Genomic DNA, 24,545 nt, shown 5'->3' on the forward strand with positions numbered 1-24,545 from the left:
GGAGGAGGGTTGAGCTGGGGGGGGGGGGGGGGGGGCTTGTAGACATCAAGGTCTTCACATAATATGGGGCTGAAGCCTCATGGTCATTGCCTGGCTACATGGCACTTGCAAAGCTGAACAAGAAGTGAATAGGGTCCTGTATCGTGGCAGGAGCAGGTTGCCACTCTGAATTGCGTACAAAACCAGACCCCTGTAGCTACCAGCCCACATTCCTCCTTCCTAGTGATGGAGGTTGGGGGAGTGGACCTGGCCAACAGATCTCTGCAGGGGGCTCCGGCTTAATGTAGTTACACCCCTACAACTTAGAGCAGCAAACATGGATATTTATAATGCAACAGCTACATATTTTTATTTTTCATAACTGCATATCTTTGAAATGCAGTTAAAAGAGAGGACAAACTAGGACCTTAACAAAATACGAAAACATAAATGAAATAACTGTAGAAACACACTTATATCGTAGTATATAGGAGTTTATTGGACAGTTAGGATGTTCAGTGATGGTTAGTGCATGCCACATGACAAAACTCCAATATTCAGGTCCGGCAAAGTGATACATCTTTTTGCAAGCCTCGTTCACTTGTTCTGGTGTGGAATGGATGGCAATCAAAGTAGACGTGAAGCACAGCATCCTAAATCTGCATGCCTTGTTTCCATGGTAAGTTCACTGAGCTGTGGACACTGCTGGGACCTGCAGTGTTTCTATGAATGAACCAGTTCCTGGAACTCTACAAATTCAAGACATACAATTATTTATTAGAATATTGTTCGACACTTGGTCACTTGTAGACAAATCATCAGGACTCTTTATGGCCCACATGCAATTTACTTTTTCTCCTGAGTTTTCTCCTAGGAGATCATTTTTCAACTTCTTTTTAAAATAACTTTTCTACACTATGCAACTGAAAAAGTACCAAAAAGTAGACAAAAAAACTACTATCAAAATTATTTTTAGTATTTTCTTTCTAGCTGGTGTTTAAAAGGCATTTTATTGACAAGGTGTAAAACTTCTAGGAGAAAACTCATGAGAAAAAGTTAATTGCATATGAACCTAAGGAAAACCTTCACTTTTCCTCCTATAGCCTGGTACGCACTTTCAATTATGATTGATCAATCACTGACCAATTTTACCATCTCCATGTAGTATGAGGGTCAACAGATCTTGAATACTATGAGCACATTGTGTAGGCAAATCCTTGCTCTACATGGAGGGGGTAAAATTGGTCAGTGATTGGCCAATCATAATTGAAAGTGTACCATAATTACATTTTCTCCAAGTGATATTTTCACAGCTTCATATGGGCCTTTATTGAATTCACTTTTCTCCTATGTTTTCTCCTAGGAGATCATTCTTTATCATCTGATTAAAATAATTGTTCAGAACTCTGCAATTGAAAAAGTACCAAAAACTGGTGAAAAGTACTGTCAACCGTATTCTGATAATTTTCTTGCTTGCTGGTGGCTTAAGGGGCATTTTATTGAAAAGGTATGAAACGATTACCAAGGGGAAAACTTAGGAGAAATATTGAATTCAATAAAATGTTTTATAAGAGGCAAGCAAGAAAATGGAGGAAGCACATGGGACACAGAGGAGGCAGAGGAAGCACAGTAGGCACAAAGGAAGCATAGGAGGCACATAAAGGGAGCAGAGGAAGCACATGGGACACAGGAGGGGGCAGAGGAAGCACAGTAGGCACAAAGGAAGCATAGGAGGCACATAAAGGGAGCAGAGGAAGCACATGGGACACAGAGGGGGCAGAGGTAGCACAGTAGACACAAAGGAAGCATAGGAGGCACATAAAGGGAGCAGAGGAAGCACATGGGACACAGAGGGGGCAGAGGTAGCGAAGTAGACACAAAGGAAGCATAGGAGGCACATAAAGGGAGCAGAGGAAGCACATGGGACACAGGAGGGGGCAGAGGAAGCACAGTAGGCACAAAGGAAGCATAGGAGGCACATAAAGGGAGCAGAGGAAGCACATGGGACACAGGAGGGGGCAGAGGAAGCACAGTAGGCACAAATGAAGCATAGGAGGCACATAAAGGGAGCAGAGGAAGCACACGGGACGCAGAGGAAGCACAGTAGGCACAAAGGAAGCATAGGAGGCACATAAAGGGAGCAGAGGAAGCACATGGGGCACAGAGGGGGCAGAGGAAGCACAGTAAGCACAAAGGAAGCATAGAAGGCACATAAAGGGAACAGAGGAAGCACATGGGGCACAGAGGGGGCAGAGGAAGCACATGGGGCACAGAGAAATACAGAAAAGGCAGAAGACGCTTGTGGAAGAGGCATATAAAGCATGTGTTGCACAGGCACATTTATAATAATATATAGATGTTCCTGTTCTGACTTACATACAAATTCAACTTAAAGAGGCACTGTATTTACTGTACATATAGTAGAATATAGCAAATTATTCCGGATAAATAATTTTAATTATCCTGGTTTCAGCATCAGAAACACTTCCTATATCTATATTTTGCTGTATATTGGTATGTAGCCCTGCCCTCCCAGTGACTTAACATAGGTTGCTTATTATGTGCAATTTCTCCCTCCAGAGCATCCTGGGAGACAAGGTATATTTTCTACTGCCTTCAGAACATGGAGTATACAAACATTCCACAGAGCTGCACCTGACAGTGATACATTTTAGATTGTGAATCAAGGAAAGAAAGGAAAGAAAAGATTTTACAATGGGCAAACACTGACAAAGGTCTGGGATCCACTAGCAACGCTTTTCTAAGCACTTGTGATCTGAAAAGCTAATGTAATACTATGTGTGTGATCCAACTCATAGCATTAATTTTGCAAGAGCTTTGCAAATCACAAGCACTTAGAAAAACGCTGCTAGTGGGTCCCAGGCCTTAATCATTTATAAAGCAATATTGTAAAAAGTTAGCAATTTTATCAATTCCATTATTTTCAGTATAGTTCCTCTTTTACAACAAACCTACAGTCCCTAACTTGTTTGTAACCGTTGACTACCTGTGTAATCAAACACATTTAAAAATGAGATGGTGAACTAGGGCTTTAACAGGAACAAAACACTATTTGAACCATCTTGTCTGTTACACTGGATACAGTATAATCTTACCTCTGCCTAAATATTTCACTCACCTTCAGCTCCAATTTTCCCATCTCTGTCGTGATCAGCAGCAGCCATAAATTCCCTTGTTTCAGAACAGGTTAGTTCTCTGGCGCTCGGATCAAAACGCTGAAGGAAAAATCTAAAGAAGAAAGGTATCCTTTTTAAAAGCTATAGGATCCACTTGTGCATATTTCAAGGCAATGGGATCAATTCCTGACTTCTGGTGGTGTAACGTTGCCTGCTAACATCAGAGGGCAGCCAGATATGTGAGCATGAGCTTAGCTGTGCTATTCTATTCCTGCAATAATAAAGCAAGTGTGTGTGTGGGGTGGGGGGGGGGGTCGGAGCTAGGAGCCAGAAACCAACACTATCGATGTCAGCTTGTTAAGTGGAAACGGGTGACTGGTCAAGTTTTTCCAACCTGTCCGAGCAATTTTTGCCCTGATGCTGCTCTTATAGCATGCAAACCGAGAGTGTAATAGAAAAACATATGTCTAGCAGACAGTAAATATTTATAAGGGGGTTTATCTGGCAGACCGTTCAGATAATGTGCTGATGTGATAGATTCAATAGAAGGGGTTCACAGGGCTCGATTCATTAAAGAGACACTGAAGCGAAAAAAAATTATGATATAATAATTTGGTTGTGTAGTACAGCTAAGAAATAAAGCATTAGGAGCAGAGACATAAGTCTAATATTTGTTTCTAGTACAGGAAGAGTTAAGAAACTCCAGTTGTTATCTATGCAAATAGCCATTGAGCTCTGCTACTTTGAAAGTCCTGGAGAGCTCTGACTTCTGATTAGGTTATCTCAGCTGTATTGTGTTATTCTTTTTCAGAAAACAGTTCAGGACAGGTCAAACGTTCACTGCCTGTTCTGCAAAATCTTTTAGAGTGCTGAGTAATGTGTAAGCAGCAAGTATTAAAGCCCAATCTACACGATACGATTCTTTATACGATTCGATTACGATTCTATTTACGATCCGATTAAATCCAACACGTCCGATCAGGATTCGATCCGATTCAATTCGATTTGCCATTGTTTTGCAATGGCAAATCGAATTGAATCGAACCGAATCCTGATCGGAGATGTCGGATTTCATCGGATTGTAAATAGAATCGTAATCGAATCGTATAAAGAATCGTATCGTGTAGATTGGGCTTTATGCTGGGTACACACGATGAGATTTCCCGTTCGATTCCCGGATCGATTCGATTAAATCAAACATGTTCGATTGGATTTCGATCGATTTTTTTCATGATAGGTATGCAAAATCGACAGAAAAAACGATCGAAATCCAATCGAACATGTTTGATTTAATCGAATCGATCCGGGAATCGAACGGGAAATCTCATCGTGTGTACCCAGCATTAGAGAATGATGCATTGTTATAAAAAAAAAGCTGTATAACTGAAAATAAAAATATGAGTATATTTTTTTTGCTACCAATGTTCTAGTAATTACCCCTACTACACAACCAATTCATGATATCATATATTTTTTCACTTCAGTGTATCTTTAACCATTACCACATGCAGAAAACAGCAGAGTTTATGGAACAATTTGTTAATTGCAAATTCACCAAGTATGCTACCTCATAGAAAAGTAAAATGACTGATTTGTGAGGTCAATTACTGACTAGTGTGGTAAATACCTCAATAAATGTCAATTCTCAAAGTTGAGGGCATTTGGTAAAACAAGTGAGATGATCGGTATTTATCTCCAGCCTGGAGCTGTCGGTAACTGACAATTAGCCATGTGGTAAACTGGACAAACAAAGGAGACAGCCAATAGAAGGTGACCCTTCATCCTACTCCTTACTCCATTGGTAAATATGCACTGCGGGCGGAACAGCAGAACGTAAAAAAAAAACCACAAGATGCAGGAGCAGGGCACATTCAAAGAGATTTCCCCTGCATCCCTTTAGATGTGCACATCCGTAGAAAAAGAGAGAGGGCTTTCTAGTGGCATGCATGCAGATTAACCACTTGCTGACCGCACACTCATACCGTGCGGCGGCAAAGTGGTAGCTGGAGGACCAGCGACGCAGATCTGCGTCGCCAGGTGCCTCCCTAATTAAACAGGAAAGGCCTCTCGCGCGAGCGGCCGTTTCCTGTCAGATCACGGAGCGGGTCTCCGTGAATAGTCTGCGAGCCGCTGATTGCGGCTCGCAGACTAAATGTAAACGTAGGAGACATATGTCTCCTTTGTTTACATTGTACGGCGCTGCTGCAGATCGGCGATCCCCGGCCAATTAGCGGCCAGGGATCGCCACCATGTGACAGGGGACGTCCTGTCACTGGCTGCACAGGACGGATAGCGTCCTGTGCAGCCCGGATCACCGGGAATGACAGGTAGGAGAGGGAGGGGGGGGAATTTCGCTGCGGAGGGGGGCTTTGAGGTGCCCCCCCCCGCAAACCTCAGGCAGGCAGGAGCGATCAGACCCCCCCTGCACATCATCCCCATAGGGGGGAGAAAAGGGGGGCGATCTGGTCGCTCTGCCTGCACCCTGATCTGTGCTGGGGGCTGCAGAGCCCACCCAGCACAGATCACTAAAAACAGCGCTGGTCCTTAAGGGGGGGTAAAGGGTGGGGCATCAAGTGGTTAAAGGAAGGGGGGGGGGAGGCTTTTACTGTTGTAAGCTGTCAAAAGCAGCTCTTGCAAATGAATGCTCATGTTTTAGGCAAACCTCCTGAAGAATCAGCACTACTCTGGCCAGAAGTGGGAAAACATCACCACAATACACAGGTGTCAAACTCAAAGCCTGCGGGCCGAATGCAGCCCTAGAGAGCTTCAAATGACTATCATTGTAAGCAGTAAAAGAGTGACAGCACACTGCCTTCCCATCCAGAGGAGCCCCCCAAACATTGTCAGTTTGAGCAAGAGCAAGGGCACAGCGATAACCTGCAAAACCCCCCACAACAAAACTAGCATGGGGATCCTCCTGGGATCCAAACCCCTCCCCACCATGCCTGATAAAACACACATGCTTCCCCACCAGCCCCCCGTCACCATCTCCCCACAAAGCAGAGTAGCGCAGCGGAGCAGTGTAGTAGTTACCTGCTTCAATGATGTGTTGTGTCTCTTCTGTTCTTCCTGGTAGTTGCACACTCTGTGCTTCCATACTGCCTTCTCCTGATCACGTGACATACCCCAGGAGCCAGAGGTATGCAGAATAGAGTGTATGACATCAGTGGAGACCTGAAGCAGCACTGGAGTAGGTAGATATTAAACTGCTCCACTGAGCTACTCTGCAGAAGGGGGAGGAATGGCCCCCATATTACACTCCTCCACTGTCCACTCACTTTTGTTGCCAGCAGTTTAGACATTAAACCCCGGGACCCCGAGCAGTGCCTGAAATTAAAAGAGTACACTTACCTGAGGCTTCTTCCATGCGCAGTACTGTCACGCCGGCCACCGTGATGACGTGGGGCGGCCCGCGTGGTGACGACCGACGTCACCTTTCAGGAAGAAGTCTTTCAGGAAGACTGTCGCCGGGAGCCATTTCTGGCCAGGCCCTGGGAGAGGAGCCAGAGGGACGCCGAGGGACCTCCCGACCTACGATGGGGTGGAGGAAGCCCCAGGTAAGTTCCGATTTTTTGTATTTATTTACTGCTCGGAGTCCCTTTAATGACGCATGGCGTCATCACACCAGCCGCTTCGCATCATCATGGTGGCCGGCGTGACAGGTCTGCGCATGCGCAGAAGCTGGAAGAAGCCCCAGGTAAGTGTAATCTTAATTTCAAGCACTGCTTATACAAGCTGCACACTGAATACTTTATAGTGTATCAAAGTGTCATATCCCCAGTGTTGTCCCATGAAAAGCTATAATAAAATATTTTCAAAAATGTGAAAGGTGTACTCATTTTTGTGAGATACTGTTTATGCTCATGAAAAGAGTAAAACAATGTTGTTTTTTAAAAAAACAAATAACAAAGGTACATTTCATGATGTGGAAGACAGTTACAACTTTTATATTGAAACTATTGTCTTACTTGAGCTCGTGCTCTTCGATGAAGCCACTCTGATCGTTGTCTATCACAAGGAAGGCGTCTTTCACTTGGCCGGCTGACTTTTTAGTCATCCCAGAAGTCTGGAAGAATTTCTTGAAATTAAAGGTGTCAGGAGCTGAAATGCAAAAGAAGGTTATCAAAATACAGTATAGTAGTGGTGCTCAAATACCCCTTTTCAAAATTCGAGTTAGGTCGAATTCGAATAGTAAATTATTCGAGATCAGTCGAATATTCGAGTCGAATAATTTTTACTATTCGATTCGACCTCGGAATTCGAGCTCACTATTCGAGTCGGTATTCGAGCTCATTATTCGAGCTGACTATTTGAAATGGCCTTAAATAGCTTCCAACACTTGTTTTGAGGGTGAATGATGCAAGAAACCTCTTTTTTTCCAAGTAACAACAGCAAGTGATTATGTGGGGATGTTCCTTTAAAAAAAAAAAGTTGAAAAGAGAAGTTGTGTCCAGAAATTTGTTCAGTACTGTATATACTTCTTCTTCTTCTTCTTTATCTTCTATATCTTCTTCTTCTTCTTCTTCTATATCTTCTTCTTCTATATCTTCTTCTTCTATATCTTCTTCTATATCTTCTTCTTTTATATTGTCTTCTTCTTCTTATTCTTCATCTTCTTCATCATCATCTTCTTCATCATCATCTTCTTCTTCTTCATCTTCTTTTTCTTCATCTTCTTCATCTTCTTCTTCATCTTCTTCATCTTCTTCTTCATCTTCTTCATCTTCTTCATCTTCTTCTTCTTCTTCTTCTACATCTACTTCATCTTCAACTTCTTCATCTTCTTCTTCATCTTCTTCATCTTCTTCATCTTCTTCATCATCATCTTCTTCTTCTTCATCTTCTTCTTCTTCATCATCTTCATCTTCTTCTTCATCTTCTTCTTCTTCATCATCTTCATCTTCTTCTTCTTCATCTTCTTCATCTTCATCTTCTTCATCTTCTTCTTCTTCTTCTTCATCTTCTTCATCATCATCTTCTTCTTCTTCATCTTCTTTTTCTTCATCTTCTTCATCTTCTTCTTCATCTTCTTCATCTTCTTCTTCTTCTTCTTCTTCTACATCTACTTCATCTTCAACTTCTTCATCTTCTTCTTCTTCTTCATCTTCTTCATCATCTTCATCTTCTTCATCTTCTTCATCTTCTTCATCTTCTTCATCTTCTTCATCTTCTTCTTCTTCTTCATCATCTTCTTCATCTTCTTCATCTTCTTCTTCTTCATCATCTTCATCTTCTTCTTCTTCATCTTCTTCATCTTCTTCATCTTCTTCTTCTTCATCTTCTTCTTCTTCATCTTCTTCTTCATCTTCTTCTTCATCTTCTTCATCATCTTCATCTTCTTCATCTTCATCTTCTTCTTCTTCATCATCTTCATCTTCTTCTTCATCTTCTTCTTCTTCATCATCTTCATCTTCTTCATCTTCTTCTTCTTCATCATCTTCATCTTCTTCTTCTTCATCTTCTTCTATATCGTCTTCTTCTTCACTTATTTCTCTTTTCAAATTTTTTTTTTTAAAGAAATGCAGCTATTTTTGAGCGTAACAAATAGCTGGTGGCGCACGCATGTTGGAAGCGCCATTGTATGTGCTCCCTGGCAGTGGAAACACACAGACAGCAGGAGGTAAATTCAGCAGCAGGAGGAGGAGGATGAGTGTGTGGCAGCAGGCAGTCAATGAGGCAGGCAGCGTGACATAATAGCCCTGGTACCTAGCGGTGATACCAGGGCTGTAAATAAACACAGCAGGCAGGAGGTCCCAGACAGCGGTCGTGCAGCCCACATTGTGTCCAATACACAACTGGGACAACACAGTTTTCAACCCGGGCACCTCAGAAAAATTAAACCTTTTTTTTTTTTTTTTAATGGTTTTGTAGTTTTGGTTTTACAACCAATTACACAGATATAGCTATTTTTTGACGTAATAGCTGGTGGCAGAGTGGCAGCAGAAGGTAAATCTGTGTACCCTGGCGTTGGGAAACACAGACAGACAGACAGCAGCAGCAGCAGCAGGAGGAATGGAGGAGTAATGTGAGCAGCTATTGTTTGACGTAATAGCTGGTGGCAGAGTGGCAGCAGAAGGTAAATCTGTGTACCCTGGCGGTGGGAAACACAGACAGACAGCAGCATCAGCAGGAGGAATGGAGGAGTAGTGTGAGTGTGGCAGCAGGCAGGCAGCGTGACATAATAGCCCTGGTACCTAGCGGTGATACCAGGGCTGTAAATAAACACAGCAGGCAGGAGGTCCCAGACAGCAGTCGTGCAGCCCACATCGTGTCCAATACACAACTGGGACAACACAGTTTTCAACCCGGGCACCTCAGAAAAATTAAACCTTTTTTTTTTTTATGGTTTTGTAGTTTTGGTTTTACAACCAATTACACAGATATAGCTATTTTTTGACGTAATAGCTGGTGGCAGAGTGGCAGCAGAAGGTAAATCTGTGTACCCTGGCGTTGGGAAACACAGACAGACAGACAGCAGCAGCAGCAGCAGGAGGAATGAAGGAGTAATGTGAGCAGCTATTGTTTGACGTAATAGCTGGTGGCAGAGTGGCAGCAGAAGGTAAATCTGTGTACCCTGGCGTTGGGAAACACAGACAGACAGCAGCATCAGCAGGAGGAATGGAGGAGTAGTGTGAGTGTGGCAGCAGGCAGGCAGCGTGACATAATAGCCCTGGTACCTAGCGGTGATACCAGGGCTGTAAATAAACACAGCAGGCAGGAGGTCCCAGACAGCGGTCGTGCAGCCCACATTGTGTCCAATACACAACTGGGACAACACAGTTTTCAACCCGGGCACCTCAGAAAAATTAAACCTTTTTTTTTTTTATGGTTTTGTAGTTTTGGTTTTACAACTAATTACACAGACAGATATAGCTATTGTTTGACGTAATAGCTGGTGGCAGAGTGGCAGCAGAAGGTAAATCTGTGTACCCTGGCGTTGGGAAACACAGACAGACAGCAGCATCATCAGGAGGAATGGAGGAGTAGTGTGAGTGTGGCAGCAGGCAGGCAGCGTGACATAATAGCCCTGGTACCTAGCGGTGATACCAGGCCGTAAATGAACACAACAGGAGGTCCCAGACAGCGGTCGTGCAGCCCACATCGTGTCCAATACACAACTGGGACAACACAGTTTTCAACCCGGGCACCTCAGAAAAATTAAACCTTTTTTTTTTTTTTTTTTTATGGTTTTTTGGTTTTGTTTGTAAAACAAATTACACAGATATATAGCTATTGTTTGACGTAATAGCTGGTGGCAGAGTGGCAGCAGAAGGTAAATCTGTGTACCCTGGCAGTGGGAAACACAGACAGACAGCAGAAGGGCAGTACACAGCAGCCCACTGTAGGTGTAAAATGTGTGGCTGCAGGCGACGTAATAGTCAAAGTGAACCAGGCTGGCTTAGTGAGCAGGAGCCAGGAGGTGGTAAAGGGTGGTAAGGCACATTAACGATGGTTCTTAGCCAGTTCATGTCCCCCTCTCGCCGACAACAGGGGCCAGGAACTCGCCTTCCACCCACGCCTGGTTCATCTTGAGAAACGTCAGTCTGTCCACAGACTTGTGAGACAGACGTGAGCGTTTCTCGGTGACCACACCACCAGCTGCACTGAAGCAGCGCTCGGACAGCACGCTGGAAGGGGGGCAGGACAGCACTTCCAGGGCGTACTGCGCCAGCTCGCTCCAGATCTCCAGGCGCTTGACCCAATACTCCATGGGATCAACAGGGGCATCGCTGTCAAGCCCGCTGTAGGACCCCATGTAGTCAGCCACCATGCGGGTCATGCGCTGGCTGTGACCGGTGGAGGATGCTGCTGCATGCACCTCCTCTCTAGTCACTGCTGCCGGAGCCTCTACAGTCCTGTAGAGCTCGTGGCTGAGAGACAGCAGGTCTGTGGGGCGCTTGCTGCTGGATGCAGGCACCTGCTGCTGCCTCTGTGCTGGCTGCTGGACAGTGGGGGTGGAAGGCTGGGGGAAGGCTTCCTCCAAGCGCTCAACAAGGGCCTGCTGCAAGCTCCTTATTTGTTGCGCTGGGTCTCCTCCTGCAGGCGGCAGGAACTGGCTCAACTTCCCCTTGAGGCGTGGGTCCAACATCATGCTGATCCAGATGTCCTCCCTCTGCTTCATCTGGATCACCCTGGGGTCTCTGCGCAGGCACGTCAGCATGTGCGCTGCCATTGGGAAGAGGCGGGCCACGTCTGCTGGCACATCGACGGCAGTGCTGCTGTCCTCATCCTCCTCCTCTGCCTCGTCAGCCTCATCCTCTCTCCACCCCCGCACCAACTCAGCTGCACTGTGCTGATCCCCCTCATCAGCAGCAAGGTCAGGGACCTCCACCAAGTCCTCCTCCTCCTCCCCCTCAGAGGTGGACTGTGCAGCTGCTTGCCGCTCCTGCTGGTCCAAGGCTGCCGCTCCCTGTTCCAGCAAAGCATCGAGGGCCCTGTTCAGCAGACAAACCAGGGGCACCCACTCGCAGACCATAGCATGGTCCCTGCTCACCATGTTAGTGGCCTGCAGAAAGGGAGCAAGCACTAAGCACACCTGCTGCATGTGCCTCCAGTCATCATCGGGGACGATGGACGGGATGTTGCTGGTCTTGTCCCTTCTCTGAGCGGCGGAAACAGTGGCCAGGGCAAGGTACTGTTTGACAGCGCGCTTCTGTTCAACCAGACGCTCCAACATCGCCAGGGTGGAGTTCCAGCGAGTCGGAACGTCAAGGATCAGCCGATGGCGTGGCAGATCCAGCTCCTTTTGCACGTCTTCCAGGCTCGCACAGGCTGCAGCTGAGCGCCGGAAGTGACGCACAACGTTCCTTGCCGTTTCCAGCAGTTCGCCCATCCCCTGGTAGGTGCGCAAGAACTTCTGCACTACCAGGTTCAGCACGTGGGCAAGACAGGGGATGTGGGTCAGGTTTCCCCTGTCTATTGCGGCAACCAGATTGGCCCCATTGTCGGCCACCACCTCTCCGACTCTGAGGCCTCTGGGGGTCAGCCAAATCCTCTCCTGCTCCTGGAGTTTGGCCAACACATGGGTTGCCGTCAGCTTGGTCTTCCCAAGGCTGACCAAGTGCAGCAGCGCTTGGCAGTGGCGGGCCTTCACGCTGCTGCTGAGGCGGGGGGTTTGGCCAGGTGTGCCGGAGGATGGCAGAGGATCGGAGGAACCTGCTGCAGTTCCCCTGACCCTGCGGGGTGGCACCACCCACTGTGTTGCTGCTGCTGCTGTGCCCGCTGCTGCTCTCCCATCCTCACCCCCTTCCACCAAGCTGACCCAGTGGACAGTGAAGGACAGGTAGCGGCCTGTCCCGAAGCGGCTGCTCCAGGAGTCCATGGTGACGTGGACCCTTTCACCAACCGCGTGCTCCAGCCCTCGCTCCACATTGGCCATCACAAAGCGGTGCAGTGCAGGAATGGCCTTGCGGGAGAAAAAGTGTCTGCTGGGGAGCTGCCAGTCTGGGGCTGCGCAAGCAAGCAGCGCACGAATGTCGCTCCCCTCCTGCACGAGCGTGTACGGCAGGAGTTGGGAGCACATGGCCCGTGCCAGAAAGCCGTTCAGCTGCCGCACGCGACGGCTGCTGGGAGGCAGAGCCCTAACCACCCCCTGGAAGGACTCGCTCAAAAGGCTCTGGCGTGGCCTTTTGCTGGCACGGGAATCAGCAGACACAGCGGAGGAGGCCACTGAGGACTGGCTGCCAGAACAGGCCTCAGTGTCGGCGGCAGGAGTTGCAGAGGGGGGAGGAGCAGTGCGTTTCCGCACTCCTGCTGGTGCTGCTGGAGGAGCAGGAGGGCGGGTGGCTGCTGTTGCTGCTGCTGCTGAAGGCTGTGCAGTGATGGGTGTGGTGCCACTGCCAGCACCAGATGCCTTCAGCCTCTGGAACTCCTGATGCTGGTGGAAATGTTTCGCAGCAAGGTGGTTGATGAGCGAGCTGGTGCAGAACTTTAAGGGGTCTGCACCTCTGCTCAACTTCCGCTGACAGTGGTTGCAAGTGGCGTACTTGCTGTACACTGTGGGCATGGTGAAAAAGCGCCAGATTGGTGACAGAAACATCCCCCTACGGCATGGAAGCGCTGCTGCCTGTCTCCCTGTGGTGGTTTGGGGGGGGGCTTGGGGGGCTTGGGTGCGGCTGGTGGTGGTACTGGCAGATGCTGCTGCTGCTGCTGCTGAGCCTGAGACACCAGCAGGCTGTGGGACCTGCCTACTGCTGCTGCCAATGCTTGCAATGATGCGCCGCCTTGCAAGGCCCACAAGAGCATCCTCCTCCTCCTCCTCAGAGCTGCTGAGGACGACATCCCCTGGAGGTGGTGGCACCCAGTCTCTGTCTGTCACCGGGTCATCAACATCCTCCCCCTCCTGAAACATGTCCTGCTGGGATGAGGACCCCCCAAACTCCTCTCCTGATGCATGGATGGGCTGCTTGACTGTCGCCACAGTCTTGCTGTCCAATCCCTCATCCCCCAAAGTGCCCATCAGCATCTCCTCCTCAAGATCGCCAACAACAGCAGACAATTTACTCATGATGCCTGGGGTCAAAAGACTGCTGAATGACAGGTCGGCGAGTGACGGTGAACTGGTCTCCTCCCCAGACCCTGCTGGGCGGCTGCTGCGAACAGGGGTGGTGGTGGTGGTGGTGAGGGTGGAGGCCTCAGATGCAGAGCTGATGGCGGGCTGCTCATCCTCCGTCATGAGTTGCACCACAGTGTCTGCATGCTTTTCCTCAATGGGACGTTTCCGACCCGGCTGGAGGAAAATCGGAGCAGGTGCTACACGCTGCTGCTGCTGTGTCTCTGCAGCGTGAGTTGCAGATGCTCCTGCTGGGCGGCGCCCAAGGCGTCCACGGCCAGTGGCTATGGGAGGAATGTTAGCCACTGACGCTGCTGCTGCGGAACTGTGCATGGTGGCGCGCCCGCGGCTTGCCACAATGCTGCTCCCTCTCCTCCTGATTCCCTTGCTGCCCTTCCCCTTGCCCAAACCGCGCTGGCTGCCACTTCCAGACATCTTCGATGTTTTGGGCGTATAGACAAAAGTTTTTTAAAAGGGCGGGTGAAAAGTGGGGTACTTTAATGGAGTGGGTTGGTGGGTGAGGTGACTGAGTGAGTGTCCCTAGTACAGTAAGTAAGTAGTAACAGTCAGGAAGTACAACTAGCAGTTACAACTTACAATAATCAGTAGTAATCACAAGTAAATTTAGTGTGTGTACACTACAGACAGTGAGTGCACGCACGCGCAAACACGCGCAGGAGCTAGCCTATGAACAGTGACTGAGTGAGTGTCCCTAGTACAGTAAGTAAGTAAGTAGTAACAGTCAGTAAGTACAACTAACTAATTACAATAATCAATCAGTTATCAGAAGGAAATAGAGTGTGTGTAGTGTGTACACAGACAGTGAGTGCACACACGCAGGAGCTAGTAGCCTATGAACAGTGACTGAGTGTCCGAGACTCCTAGTACAGTAAGTAGTAACAGTGAGTACAACTAACTAATTACAATATTCAATTACAATAATCAATCAGTTATCAGAACTTGGAAATAGAGTGTGTGTAGTGTGTACACAGACAGTGAGTGCACACACGCAGGAGCAGCTAGTAGCCTATGAACAGTGACTGAGTGTCCTAGACTCCTAGTACAGTAAGTAGTAACAGTAAGTACAACTAACTAATTACAATAATCAATCAGTTATCAGAACTTGGAAATAGAGTGTGTGTAGTGTGTACACAGACAGTGAGTGCACACACGCAGGAGCTAGTAGCCTATGAACAGTGACTGAGTGTCCTAGACTCCTAGTACAGTAAGTAGTAACAGTAAGTACAACTAACTAATTACAATAATCAATCAGTTATCAAAAGGAAATAGAGTGTGTGTAGTGTGTACACAGACAGTGAGTGCACACACGCAGGAGCTAGTAGCCTATGAACAGTGACTGAGTGTCCTAGACTCCTAGTACAGTAAGTAGTAACAGTAAGTACAACTAACTAATTACAATAATCAATCAGTTATCAGAAGGAAATAGAGTGTGTGTAGTGTGTACACAGACAGTGAGTGCACACACGCAGGAGCTAGTAGCCTATGAACAGTGACTGAGTGTCCAAGACTCCTAGTACAGTAAGTAGTAACAGTGAGTACAACTAACTAATTACAATATTCAATTACAATAATCAATCAGTTATCAGAACTTGGAAATAGAGTGTGTGTAGTGTGTGTACACAGACAGTGAGTGCACACACGCAGGAGCAGCTAGTAGCCTATGAACAGTGACAGTGAGTGTCCTAGTACAGTTACAGTATATAACTACAATACTAATACAATCAGTAGTAAAGGACAGCAGAAATACTGGTATAGAATAGAGAGAAATAAACAGAGGACAGGAGGACAGCTGCCCACACAGGCAGGCCCTGAGGCCTAAAGCTGTAAGCCTGCAGCAGCTGTGTCTGTCTCTATGTAACACAAAAGCTACTAACTAAAATACAATGTCTAACTAACTAACAACAATATAGGTGTGTATAGGAGGTGTATGTGAGCAAAAACGCTAGGTAAATGACCACAATAAAGCTCTTGCTAAGCCAAAGCACAAAGGAGCAACTCTCTCTCTATGCAAGTCTCAGGCAAGGACGGAGAAACGTAACATGGCGGCCGCTATTTATAGGGTAGGGGCTGGCCAGGGTCCCCCTCTGTGATTGGCTGCCGTCAGAGGGCCTGGGAGCCCTCTGATTGGCTCTAAGGACATCAATCTGGGCTATGACGCTATTCGAGCTCGGTACCGAGCTCGAATAGCGCCGTTTGCTCGAATAGCTCGAATAGTGAATGGGCTATTCGAGTGTACGCGAATAGCCCATTCGAATAGCTGCAGCTATTCGGAGCTCGAATACCGAGCTCGAATAGCTGAAAAAGAGCTCGAATATTCGAGCTACTCGAATATTCGAGCTCTGCTGAGCACCACTGCAGTATAGGACCAAACATTTACTCCTACACATTGGCTTGTAGAGGTGCCAACATACTGTATGTTTATTCCTACAACAAATCCATTCCTTATTCTAGGTATATCTTTATACTAATTCTCTTAGCTGCTATATATATAAATTGTCTTACTCATAAATCTGCACATTTCCGGTCCAGTCCTGTCCTGCCCTGTCTATTTTGCATCAGTTTTCTATCAGTTTTACCTGACTGGATGTACAAATGTATGTGTGAACACAGCCATAGAAACCACATACAAAACTGACAGGACTGGACTGGACTGGAAATGTACACATTTATGTGTGAACCAAGCCATAGAAACACATGCAAAACTGATGCCAACTGTCAAACACTGACAGGACTGGACACCTTTTTTATGTGTGAACCAAGCCTAACCGCTGGTAATATTACAGTGCACAGGCAGCGCACAGCAATATTCCAGTTACTACCATCACCAGAGTTCCTACCCGTTACTCTATTAGCGTGACCCTTGGCACATGATTACTGTGAGCATTGCCTGCGCATGGTAATTTTACAGGCGGTTAGCGCAACAATCCCATTGTGCCCTACAGCTTCTGATTCCAATCTGGGCAGGAGGTATTGGAGGCAATGTATGTGTGGCACTGTTACACACAATGACAAGAAGAGAAATGAGTACCATGGGTAGCCAAACTGCTCTTTTCTAAGAGACAACATGATAAAGAAGTGCCACAAAAAGGCACATTGCTCTCTGGCCATGATTTTGTTATGGATAAATGATGTGCCGACAGTTTCAAACCTGTACTGTAAGTCCTTTTCTCCAGCCTTGTGCATGACCCCACTGACAGAGCAATGAGACCCATCTAATAAAAGTGATAGTTTGACTGCCTCTGCATATATTATACTATTGGTAGTAAATCCTCATATGTAGCATAAACACTCAGGTACAGTTACACTGGTAGCTTGAAAAAATATAGGTAGCTTAAAGGATACCCGAAGCGACATGTGACATAATGACATAGACATGCGTATGTACAGTGCCTAGCACACAAATAACTACCAAAAGGGGAGAGTTCCAAGAATTGCCGGCACCCAATAGGCTGCTGCACAGTACCTGGGTTCCAAAGCTGACTTGGTGCTCACAGCATAACATCAACTCTGGCAATTAGAAGAAAAAACAGCGCTGGGCACTCAAGCTGATGCTTAAGGTTTATTTACCACAGATACAAACAGGCATTGCAGGCAGAGGGAGAAAAACGAAGTCTAACAGCCGTTTCACGAGCCTATAGCTCGCTTCCTCAGAGAGTTGGTCTCTGAGGAAGCGAGCTATAGGCTCGTGAAACGGCTGTTAGACTTCGTTTTTCTCCCTCTGCCTGCAATGCCTGTTTGTATCTGTGGTAAATAAACCTTAAGCATCAGCTTGAGTGCCCAGCGCTGTTTTTTCTTCTAATTGACACAAATAACTACGCTGTGTTCCTTTTTTTCTTTCTCTGCCTGAAAGAGTTAAATATCAGGTATGTAAGTGGGTGACTCAGTCCTGACTCAGACAGGAAGTGACTAAAGCGTGGCCCTCACTGATAAGAAATTCCCCTTTTTACCTCTTTCTTACTCTCAGAAGCCATTTTCAGCTAGGAAAGTGTTTTTATAGTTGGACTATCTTAGCAGTGAGGGTCACACTACAGTCACTTCCTGTCTGAGTCAGGACTGAGTCAGCCACTTACATACCTGATATTTAACTCTTTCAGGCAGAGAAACAAAAAAAGGAACACAGCGTAGTTATTTGTGTGCTAGGCACTGTACATACATGTACATACACTGTACATACACATGTCTATCTCATCATGTCACATGCCACTTCGGGTATACTTTAATCCCATGAATAATATGACACTTCTACTAGATATGTTTCCATTACATGCATATTTGCACACTGCGTCTATCTCCGCATCACATCAGTACGTTGTGCGGATGCGAAGTTGTATCCGAATGCCCCCTCCTGTGCTAATGCATCTGGGGGTTCAGATGTGATTTCCAAAGAAATGCAGCAGGCTATTGATTTTATTAATCCCACCCACATCCGAATTCACGTACAGAGATAATTTGCATAGATGGAAACTTAGCCTAAGCCTTTTGGTCATATGGCATTATTTCTGGCCATAGTAGCATTGCTATTTGGGTTTAATTTTTTTGCGATGATTTTTAGTACCATATACTCTCAAATATAAGTTGACCTTGTGTATAAGTCAACCCCTAAATTTGACCCTCTTAAGCTGGTATTTATAATGGCTCAAGTATACAGTTGTGTACACACTCTAGATGAAACTCGTCCGAGACGGTCAAGAGTAGAACAATATCGTAGATATAAAAAAAAATATCGATTTGCTTATTTTTTTTTAAATGTCAGCTGTATGAATATTGCAACTGAATATTGCACTGCATCAAACTGCCACCTTCCTTGTACTTACAAGCTTGCAAGTCAGGTGGAACTCCAAAAACAAATATTACATTTTTTTTTGTTTTTTATTGTTTTCCTTAGTAAAAAATGAAAAGAAAAGAAAATTTAATAAAATTTTTTTATCTTACCGAACAAAATAAATCAATATTTTTTTAATTATTATTTAACTTTGAGCAAAAACAATCCTGTAATAAATTCATGCACTCAGATTTTCACAAATCCAGTATGTAGCTCAGTTTGTCTATTAAATATTATGAACTTCAATTGGAAAACATTCTCCTTTAATGGGAACCCATGGAGGCTGACATGTTTATTTCCTTTTAAATAATGCACATTACCTGGCTGTCCTGCTGATCCTTTCTTGCTTATACTTTATGCCATAGACCCTGAACAAGCGCACAGATCAGATGTCTGTGACAACAATCTGACAGGATAAGCTGCATGCTTGTTTCAGGTGTGTGATTTAGACCCTACTGACCAGAAAGATCATCAGGGCTGCCAAGCAAGTGGTATTGTTTACAAGGAATTAAATATGGCAGCTTCCATGGGTCGCACACCTCGTATTCCTTTTAATAAATCAGTACATAGTATTCTATAATACTGATGATTGCCAAATGATAATTATTTGGCATGCAGCTATTACACAATTCACAAAAATGGAGAAGCACCCATGCAAGAAGACCTCTGTGTGCCTTAGCTCATGGTCACAGTACCTAGTGACCCAGTAACAAAAATTCCACGAAGCTGGCACCACCGAATGTAGTAAAAAAGCTCTTTATTCAAACGTCATTAAAATGACATTCAGTCAGTAATCAAAAATGTAGAGCTTTTTTACTACATTCGGTGGTGCCAGCTTCGTGGAATTTTTGCATGCAGCTATTATGAATTACATTAAATATTTTCCCTACATTTCAGTTTATCCTACACCTTTGTCAGATCTCCTGTAAATTTTATTCTATGTATTTCATTTGATTTAAAGAGGAACTCCAGTGAAAATAATGTAGTAAAAAAAGTGCTTCATTTTTTACCATAATTATGTATAAATGATTTAGTTAGTGTTTGCTCATTGTAAAATCTTTCCTCTCCCAGATTCACATTCTGACATGTATTACATGGTGACATTGTTACTGTGGGCAGGTTATGTAGCTGTTTCTAGCTGTTCTGGCTTTACAGACAGCTGTAAACAGCCATTTCCTGTCTGTGAACATTGTTACATTGTGGCAGTTTGCCCAGGGTACCGCGGTACCCAGAGCTTCTTGCGGGAGGGGTTTCAGCACAAAATCAGTCATACAGCGCCCCCTGATGGTCTGTTTGTGAAAATCATTATATTTCTCATGTAAAAGGGGGTATCAGCTACTGATTGGGATAAAGTTCAATTCTAGGTTGGAGTTTCTCTTTAAAGCTTTACCTAGTAAGGAGTCTGAGCACACTTGAGTGTTTCTGTGCTGGTTTCAGCAACAGATCAGGATATTCATGCCCTAAATCCTTATCAGATACTTTGAGCCTGATATTTCAGCTGTAGTTAAAGGGAAGGTTCAGGGACGATAAAAAATAAAAATAAGAATCCACATCCACTTACCTGGGGCTTCCTCCAGCCTGTGGCAGGCAGGCGGTGCCCTCGGCGCCGCTCCGCAGGCTCCCGGTGGTCTCCGGTGGCGCGCCCGACCTGGCCAGACCGGCTGCCAGGTCGGGCTCTTCTGCGCTCTTATGCAGGCGCACTGACATCATCGGACGTCCTCCGGGCTGTACTAGGCAGGCTCAGTAGTTCTGAGCCTGCGCAGTACAGCCCGGAGGACGTCCGACGACGTCAGCGTGCACCAGTGAGACGCAGATTGGAGTGCAGAAGAGGCCCGACCTGGCCGCCAGCCTGGCCAGGTCGGGGGCGCCACCGGAGACCACCGGGAGCCTGCGGAGCGGCGCCGAGGGCACCTCCTGCCTTCCACGGGCTGGAGGAAGCCCCAGGTAAGTGGATGTGGATTTTTATTTTTTTTTAATTGTCCCTGAACCTTCCCTTTAAAGAGGGCATCACACTCACATCACATGTTACCATATATCAAAGCTAATGGGATGCTTTAAAAATAATAATAATAGTAAACCATATACTTACCTAAGGAGAGGGAAGGCTTTGGGTCCTATAGTATAGAGCCTTCCTGCTCTTCTCCCAGTCCCCTCCAATAAGCTCCGGCTCACCTGTTTAAATCCTCCGCTGAGAGAGGCTCCAGAAGTCTTCGGGAGCCAAGTGCTCCCGAAGACAGGCGGCTCTGTACTGCGCCTGCGTGAGCGTGGGTGAGCGCGCTCACCTTTTGGGAGCACCAGGTGAGTATCTGGTTTCTTTTTTTTTTTAATCTTGGTTCCCATTCACTTTAATGACTTTTGATACCACAATATTTATTTACAACATTATTTGGAAAATAAAGAATTTATTTCAATACTAAGAAGAAATCTTGAAACTCTCAACAGGTAACTCTGATTAGACAATAAAACCCATTACTTGCCTCGGGGAAATATTATGAGTGGTGATCTGTAACACTACAGCTATATATGCAGAGGGAAAGCATGTAACACTTCATACAAACTGGTACACCGGCATGGGCGTAGCAATAGGGGGTGCAGAGGTTGTGACTGCATCGGGGCCCTTGGGCCAGAGAGGCCCACGAGGGGCCCTCCCTCAACTGCAGTATTTGCTTCCTATTGGTCCTGTGCTCATAACAATAATTTCTATAGATACTTTGATTAGTGGTAATCATTAATATATAGGTAGAAAAAACAACATTTTGTAAAAAATAATACCAAGCTAACTGATAGAGTTACATTATGCAAGCTTTCTGGGATCTAGTCCCCTTCTTCAGGCATATTTCCAGATGTTAGCTGAAGTAAAACACGGATGCAGGTAAATTTTACTTCAGCTTACATCTGGAAATATGCCTGAAGAAGGGGACTAGATCCCAGAAAGCTTGCATAATGTAACTATCAGTTAGCCATTAAAAGGTATTATTGTTTTACAAAATGTTTTCTACCTATATAATTTGGTTAACACGGTACAGAAACTTTTTTGGTAATCATTAACAAACTGTTCCCCATCCCCTTCTTGCACCTCTGACACTGTAGTTGCCATTGGCAGGTTTTGGTGCGCCGTATCAATTGTTATATATAGAGTGCTTGGGGGGCCCCAATGTAAAACTTGCATCGGAGCCCACAGCTTCTTAGCTACGAAACTGTACACCGGGTATAGTCCAATTTGTGTTCAAATAATAAGCATAGCAACCAAAGCATGTCCCTCATCCAACTATCCCAAAACACCACTTGATTTCTATTAACATTAATGAATATGACGACACTAGATCATTTCAGCAGGCAGCACTGATATAACGAGGAGGAAAGGAGGAAGATGATAGTCCAAATCCAAGGACAAAACAACAACAAAACAGAGTGGTTGCCTTTTAGTGTAGCGTGACCACTCCTATAAGTTCTTTATATTTCAGTTGCAAATCATGAAAGGGTTTAGTTTATGGATAGTTAAACTTTCAATATGATATTTGGAATAGGAGGGATTTTATCACTGCCCCATGTGTTACAGATACATTTAAATGAATTACATTTTTCAATAGTTCATCATGAGTTCATCATATAACCTTCGCCTCCCTCTGTCCCCCTCCACCCATGTCTTCTTAGGGATGACAGATGATTGCCAAGTGCGATGCGTAGTGTGACATCCTTGGCTCTTGACTTTTGGACATTATCCCCCCCATCCTTTCAGTACCTGTATGAGCCAAAACCAGTTCCGGGTACAAACCCCCATTTGTACTTGCCGAAATAAATGATTCTGATTCTGAGTTTAAAGTACACTTGAACTCAGAGGGACATAGAGGCTGCTATATTTATTTATCTTTAAACAAGCATGTGGCTAATCTAGTCAGACTTCACTTAGAAACATCTAATCTGCATGCTGGTTTAGGGTCTACTGCTAAAAGTATAAGAGGTGTGGGTGTAACTGAAAAGCCAGGCAATCTGCATTGTTTAAAAGGAAATGCACATGTCAGCCTCCATATTACTCTCACTTGAGGTGTGCTTTAAAGGGACCCTGAGCTGTCAATAAAAATGAAATTGGTACTTACTTGGGGCTTCCTCCAGCCCACCGTAGGCCGCGAGGTCCCCCAGCACCCTCCTGGCTCCTCCCCCAGTCCCGCTGGTGGCTCCGTTACCGACAACTTTCGGGCAGAAGGTCGGCAGTAAAGTTCCTGGATGGGCACACTACGCGTCATCAAGCCGGCCGCTACACGTCATCATGCTGGCCAGTGTGACAGTCCTGTGCATGCATGGTTTTCTAACTCTGAACTGTGCATGCGCATGACTAATGTCGTCTAGCGTGCCTGTCCAGGAAGTGTACTGATGACCTTCAGCCCCAAAGTCACCGGTAATAGAGCCGCTAGCAGGACCGAAAGAGGAGCCATGAGGACGCTGGGGGACCTCGCGGCCTACGGTGGGCTGGAGGAACCTCCAGGTAAGTGCCAATTTCATTTGTATTGACTGTTCAGTGTCCCTTTAAGCTTCTACAATGTAAGATCTGTAAACCTGTATACATGTGCTGATATGCAGGATTACATCTTCCTTTCTGCAACTTATTTCAATTATCATTCAAAATTATTCATGATAGTACACAAAGTATGATTTTTGCTCCAGAGTTAGCATTTCAGCCTCTGTTTTTCAAATCAAAAATGAAAAAGCAAAACAAAAAAATGTTTTTGATGAGTTTATGTGAAAATTTTATTTTGAAGATTTGTGTTATTTTAGTTAAATAATTAACCTCCCTGGCATTATGATTATTTCCAGATTGAGGGTCTAAAAGGCGTGCAATTTTTTTCATGAGCTTTTAAACACTAAAAACAAGAGAAAAAAAACATACCACAGAGAGATCTGCAGCAGCTCCTGCATATATTTCGCTCAGGCACGGGATTACCGCTCTGAGCTGCGTATTTCCGTCTGACTCAGGATTACCGCTAAGGAGGTTAACAGTCAAGTTTTTATAAACACATGCAAGAAATATTGGCTCCGATCCAATTCACTTTTTCTCCTAAGTTTTCTCCTAGGTGATATTTTCAAATCTTATCATTAAAACGTTTTTTAAACAACCAGCACGAAAGAAAATACTCAGAATAAGATAAACTGTACTGTTTCACCTACTTTTTTGCTATTTTTTTCATTTGCAGAGTGCCAAAAATGTATTTTAAACAGAAGATGAAAAATTATCTCCTGAGAGAAAATTTGAATTGGATATGTCTCAATATTGTTTAGAATTGTTTTTTATTGGGCATTCATTAGGATACATAAAATAAACATTTGAACAGGTGTATTATTTAGCTTTTGATTGAATAGTTTATATAGCAATCTGAAGATATAGCAAATTGTATAAAAATATTTTTGGTGATTAACCTCCCTGGCGGTCTATTAAGATCGCCAGGGCGGCTGCGGGAGGGTTTTTTTTTTAATAAAAAAAAAAACTGAACTGAAAGTTGGCTGCATGAAAGCCCACTAGAGGGCGCTCCGGAGGCGTTCTTCCGATCGCCTCCGGCGCCCAGAATAAACAAGGAAGGCCGCAATGAGCAGCCTTCCTTGTTTTGCTTACATCGTCGCCATAGCGACGAGTGGAGTGACGTCATGGACGTCAGCCGACGTCCTGACGTCAGCCGCCTCCGATCCAGCCCTTAGCGCTGGCCGGAACTTTTGTTCCGGCTGCGCAGGGCTCGGGCGGCTGGGGGGACCCTCTTTCGCTGCTGCTCGCGGCGGATCGCCGCAGAGCGGCGGCGATCAGGCAGCACACGCGGCTGGCAAAGTGCCGGCTGCGTGTGCTGCTTTTTATTTCGCTCAAATCGGCCCAGCAGGGCCTGAGCGGCGACCTCCGGCGGTGATGGACGTGTATAGTCGTCCATACCGCTGAGGAGGTTAAACTTAAAACTGGCATGAGCACTTTGACGTCTTCCCAGATAGAGCTTGAACTCTCACAAGCTCATCTATTTGCTCCAGATCTAATTAGACCCACAAAGTGGTGGAGAAT

At 45.6% G+C, this 24,545-nt stretch overlaps 1 protein-coding gene across 2 annotated transcripts in view; it reads right to left on the reverse strand.

Moving 5' to 3' along the window:
- Positions 1–452: 452 nt before the first annotated feature.
- The window catches only part of LOC137525638 (parvalbumin, thymic CPV3-like), a 35,936-nt gene continuing 11,843 nt past the window's right edge, over positions 453–24,545 (reverse strand). For both annotated transcript variants that reach the window (XM_068246790.1, XM_068246791.1), the window contains exons 4-6: positions 7,085–7,217; positions 3,119–3,228; positions 453–728 (exon numbers count right to left, since the gene is read on the reverse strand). In XM_068246790.1, coding sequence (XP_068102891.1) covers positions 703–728; positions 3,119–3,228; positions 7,085–7,217 — 269 coding nt within the window. In that variant the 3' untranslated portion in view covers positions 453–702. The remainder of the gene's footprint in view (positions 729–3,118; positions 3,229–7,084; positions 7,218–24,545) is intronic.

Source organism: Hyperolius riggenbachi, chromosome 7 (genome assembly GCF_040937935.1).
Source record: "Hyperolius riggenbachi isolate aHypRig1 chromosome 7, aHypRig1.pri, whole genome shotgun sequence".
NCBI lineage: Eukaryota > Metazoa > Chordata > Amphibia > Anura > Hyperoliidae > Hyperolius > Hyperolius riggenbachi.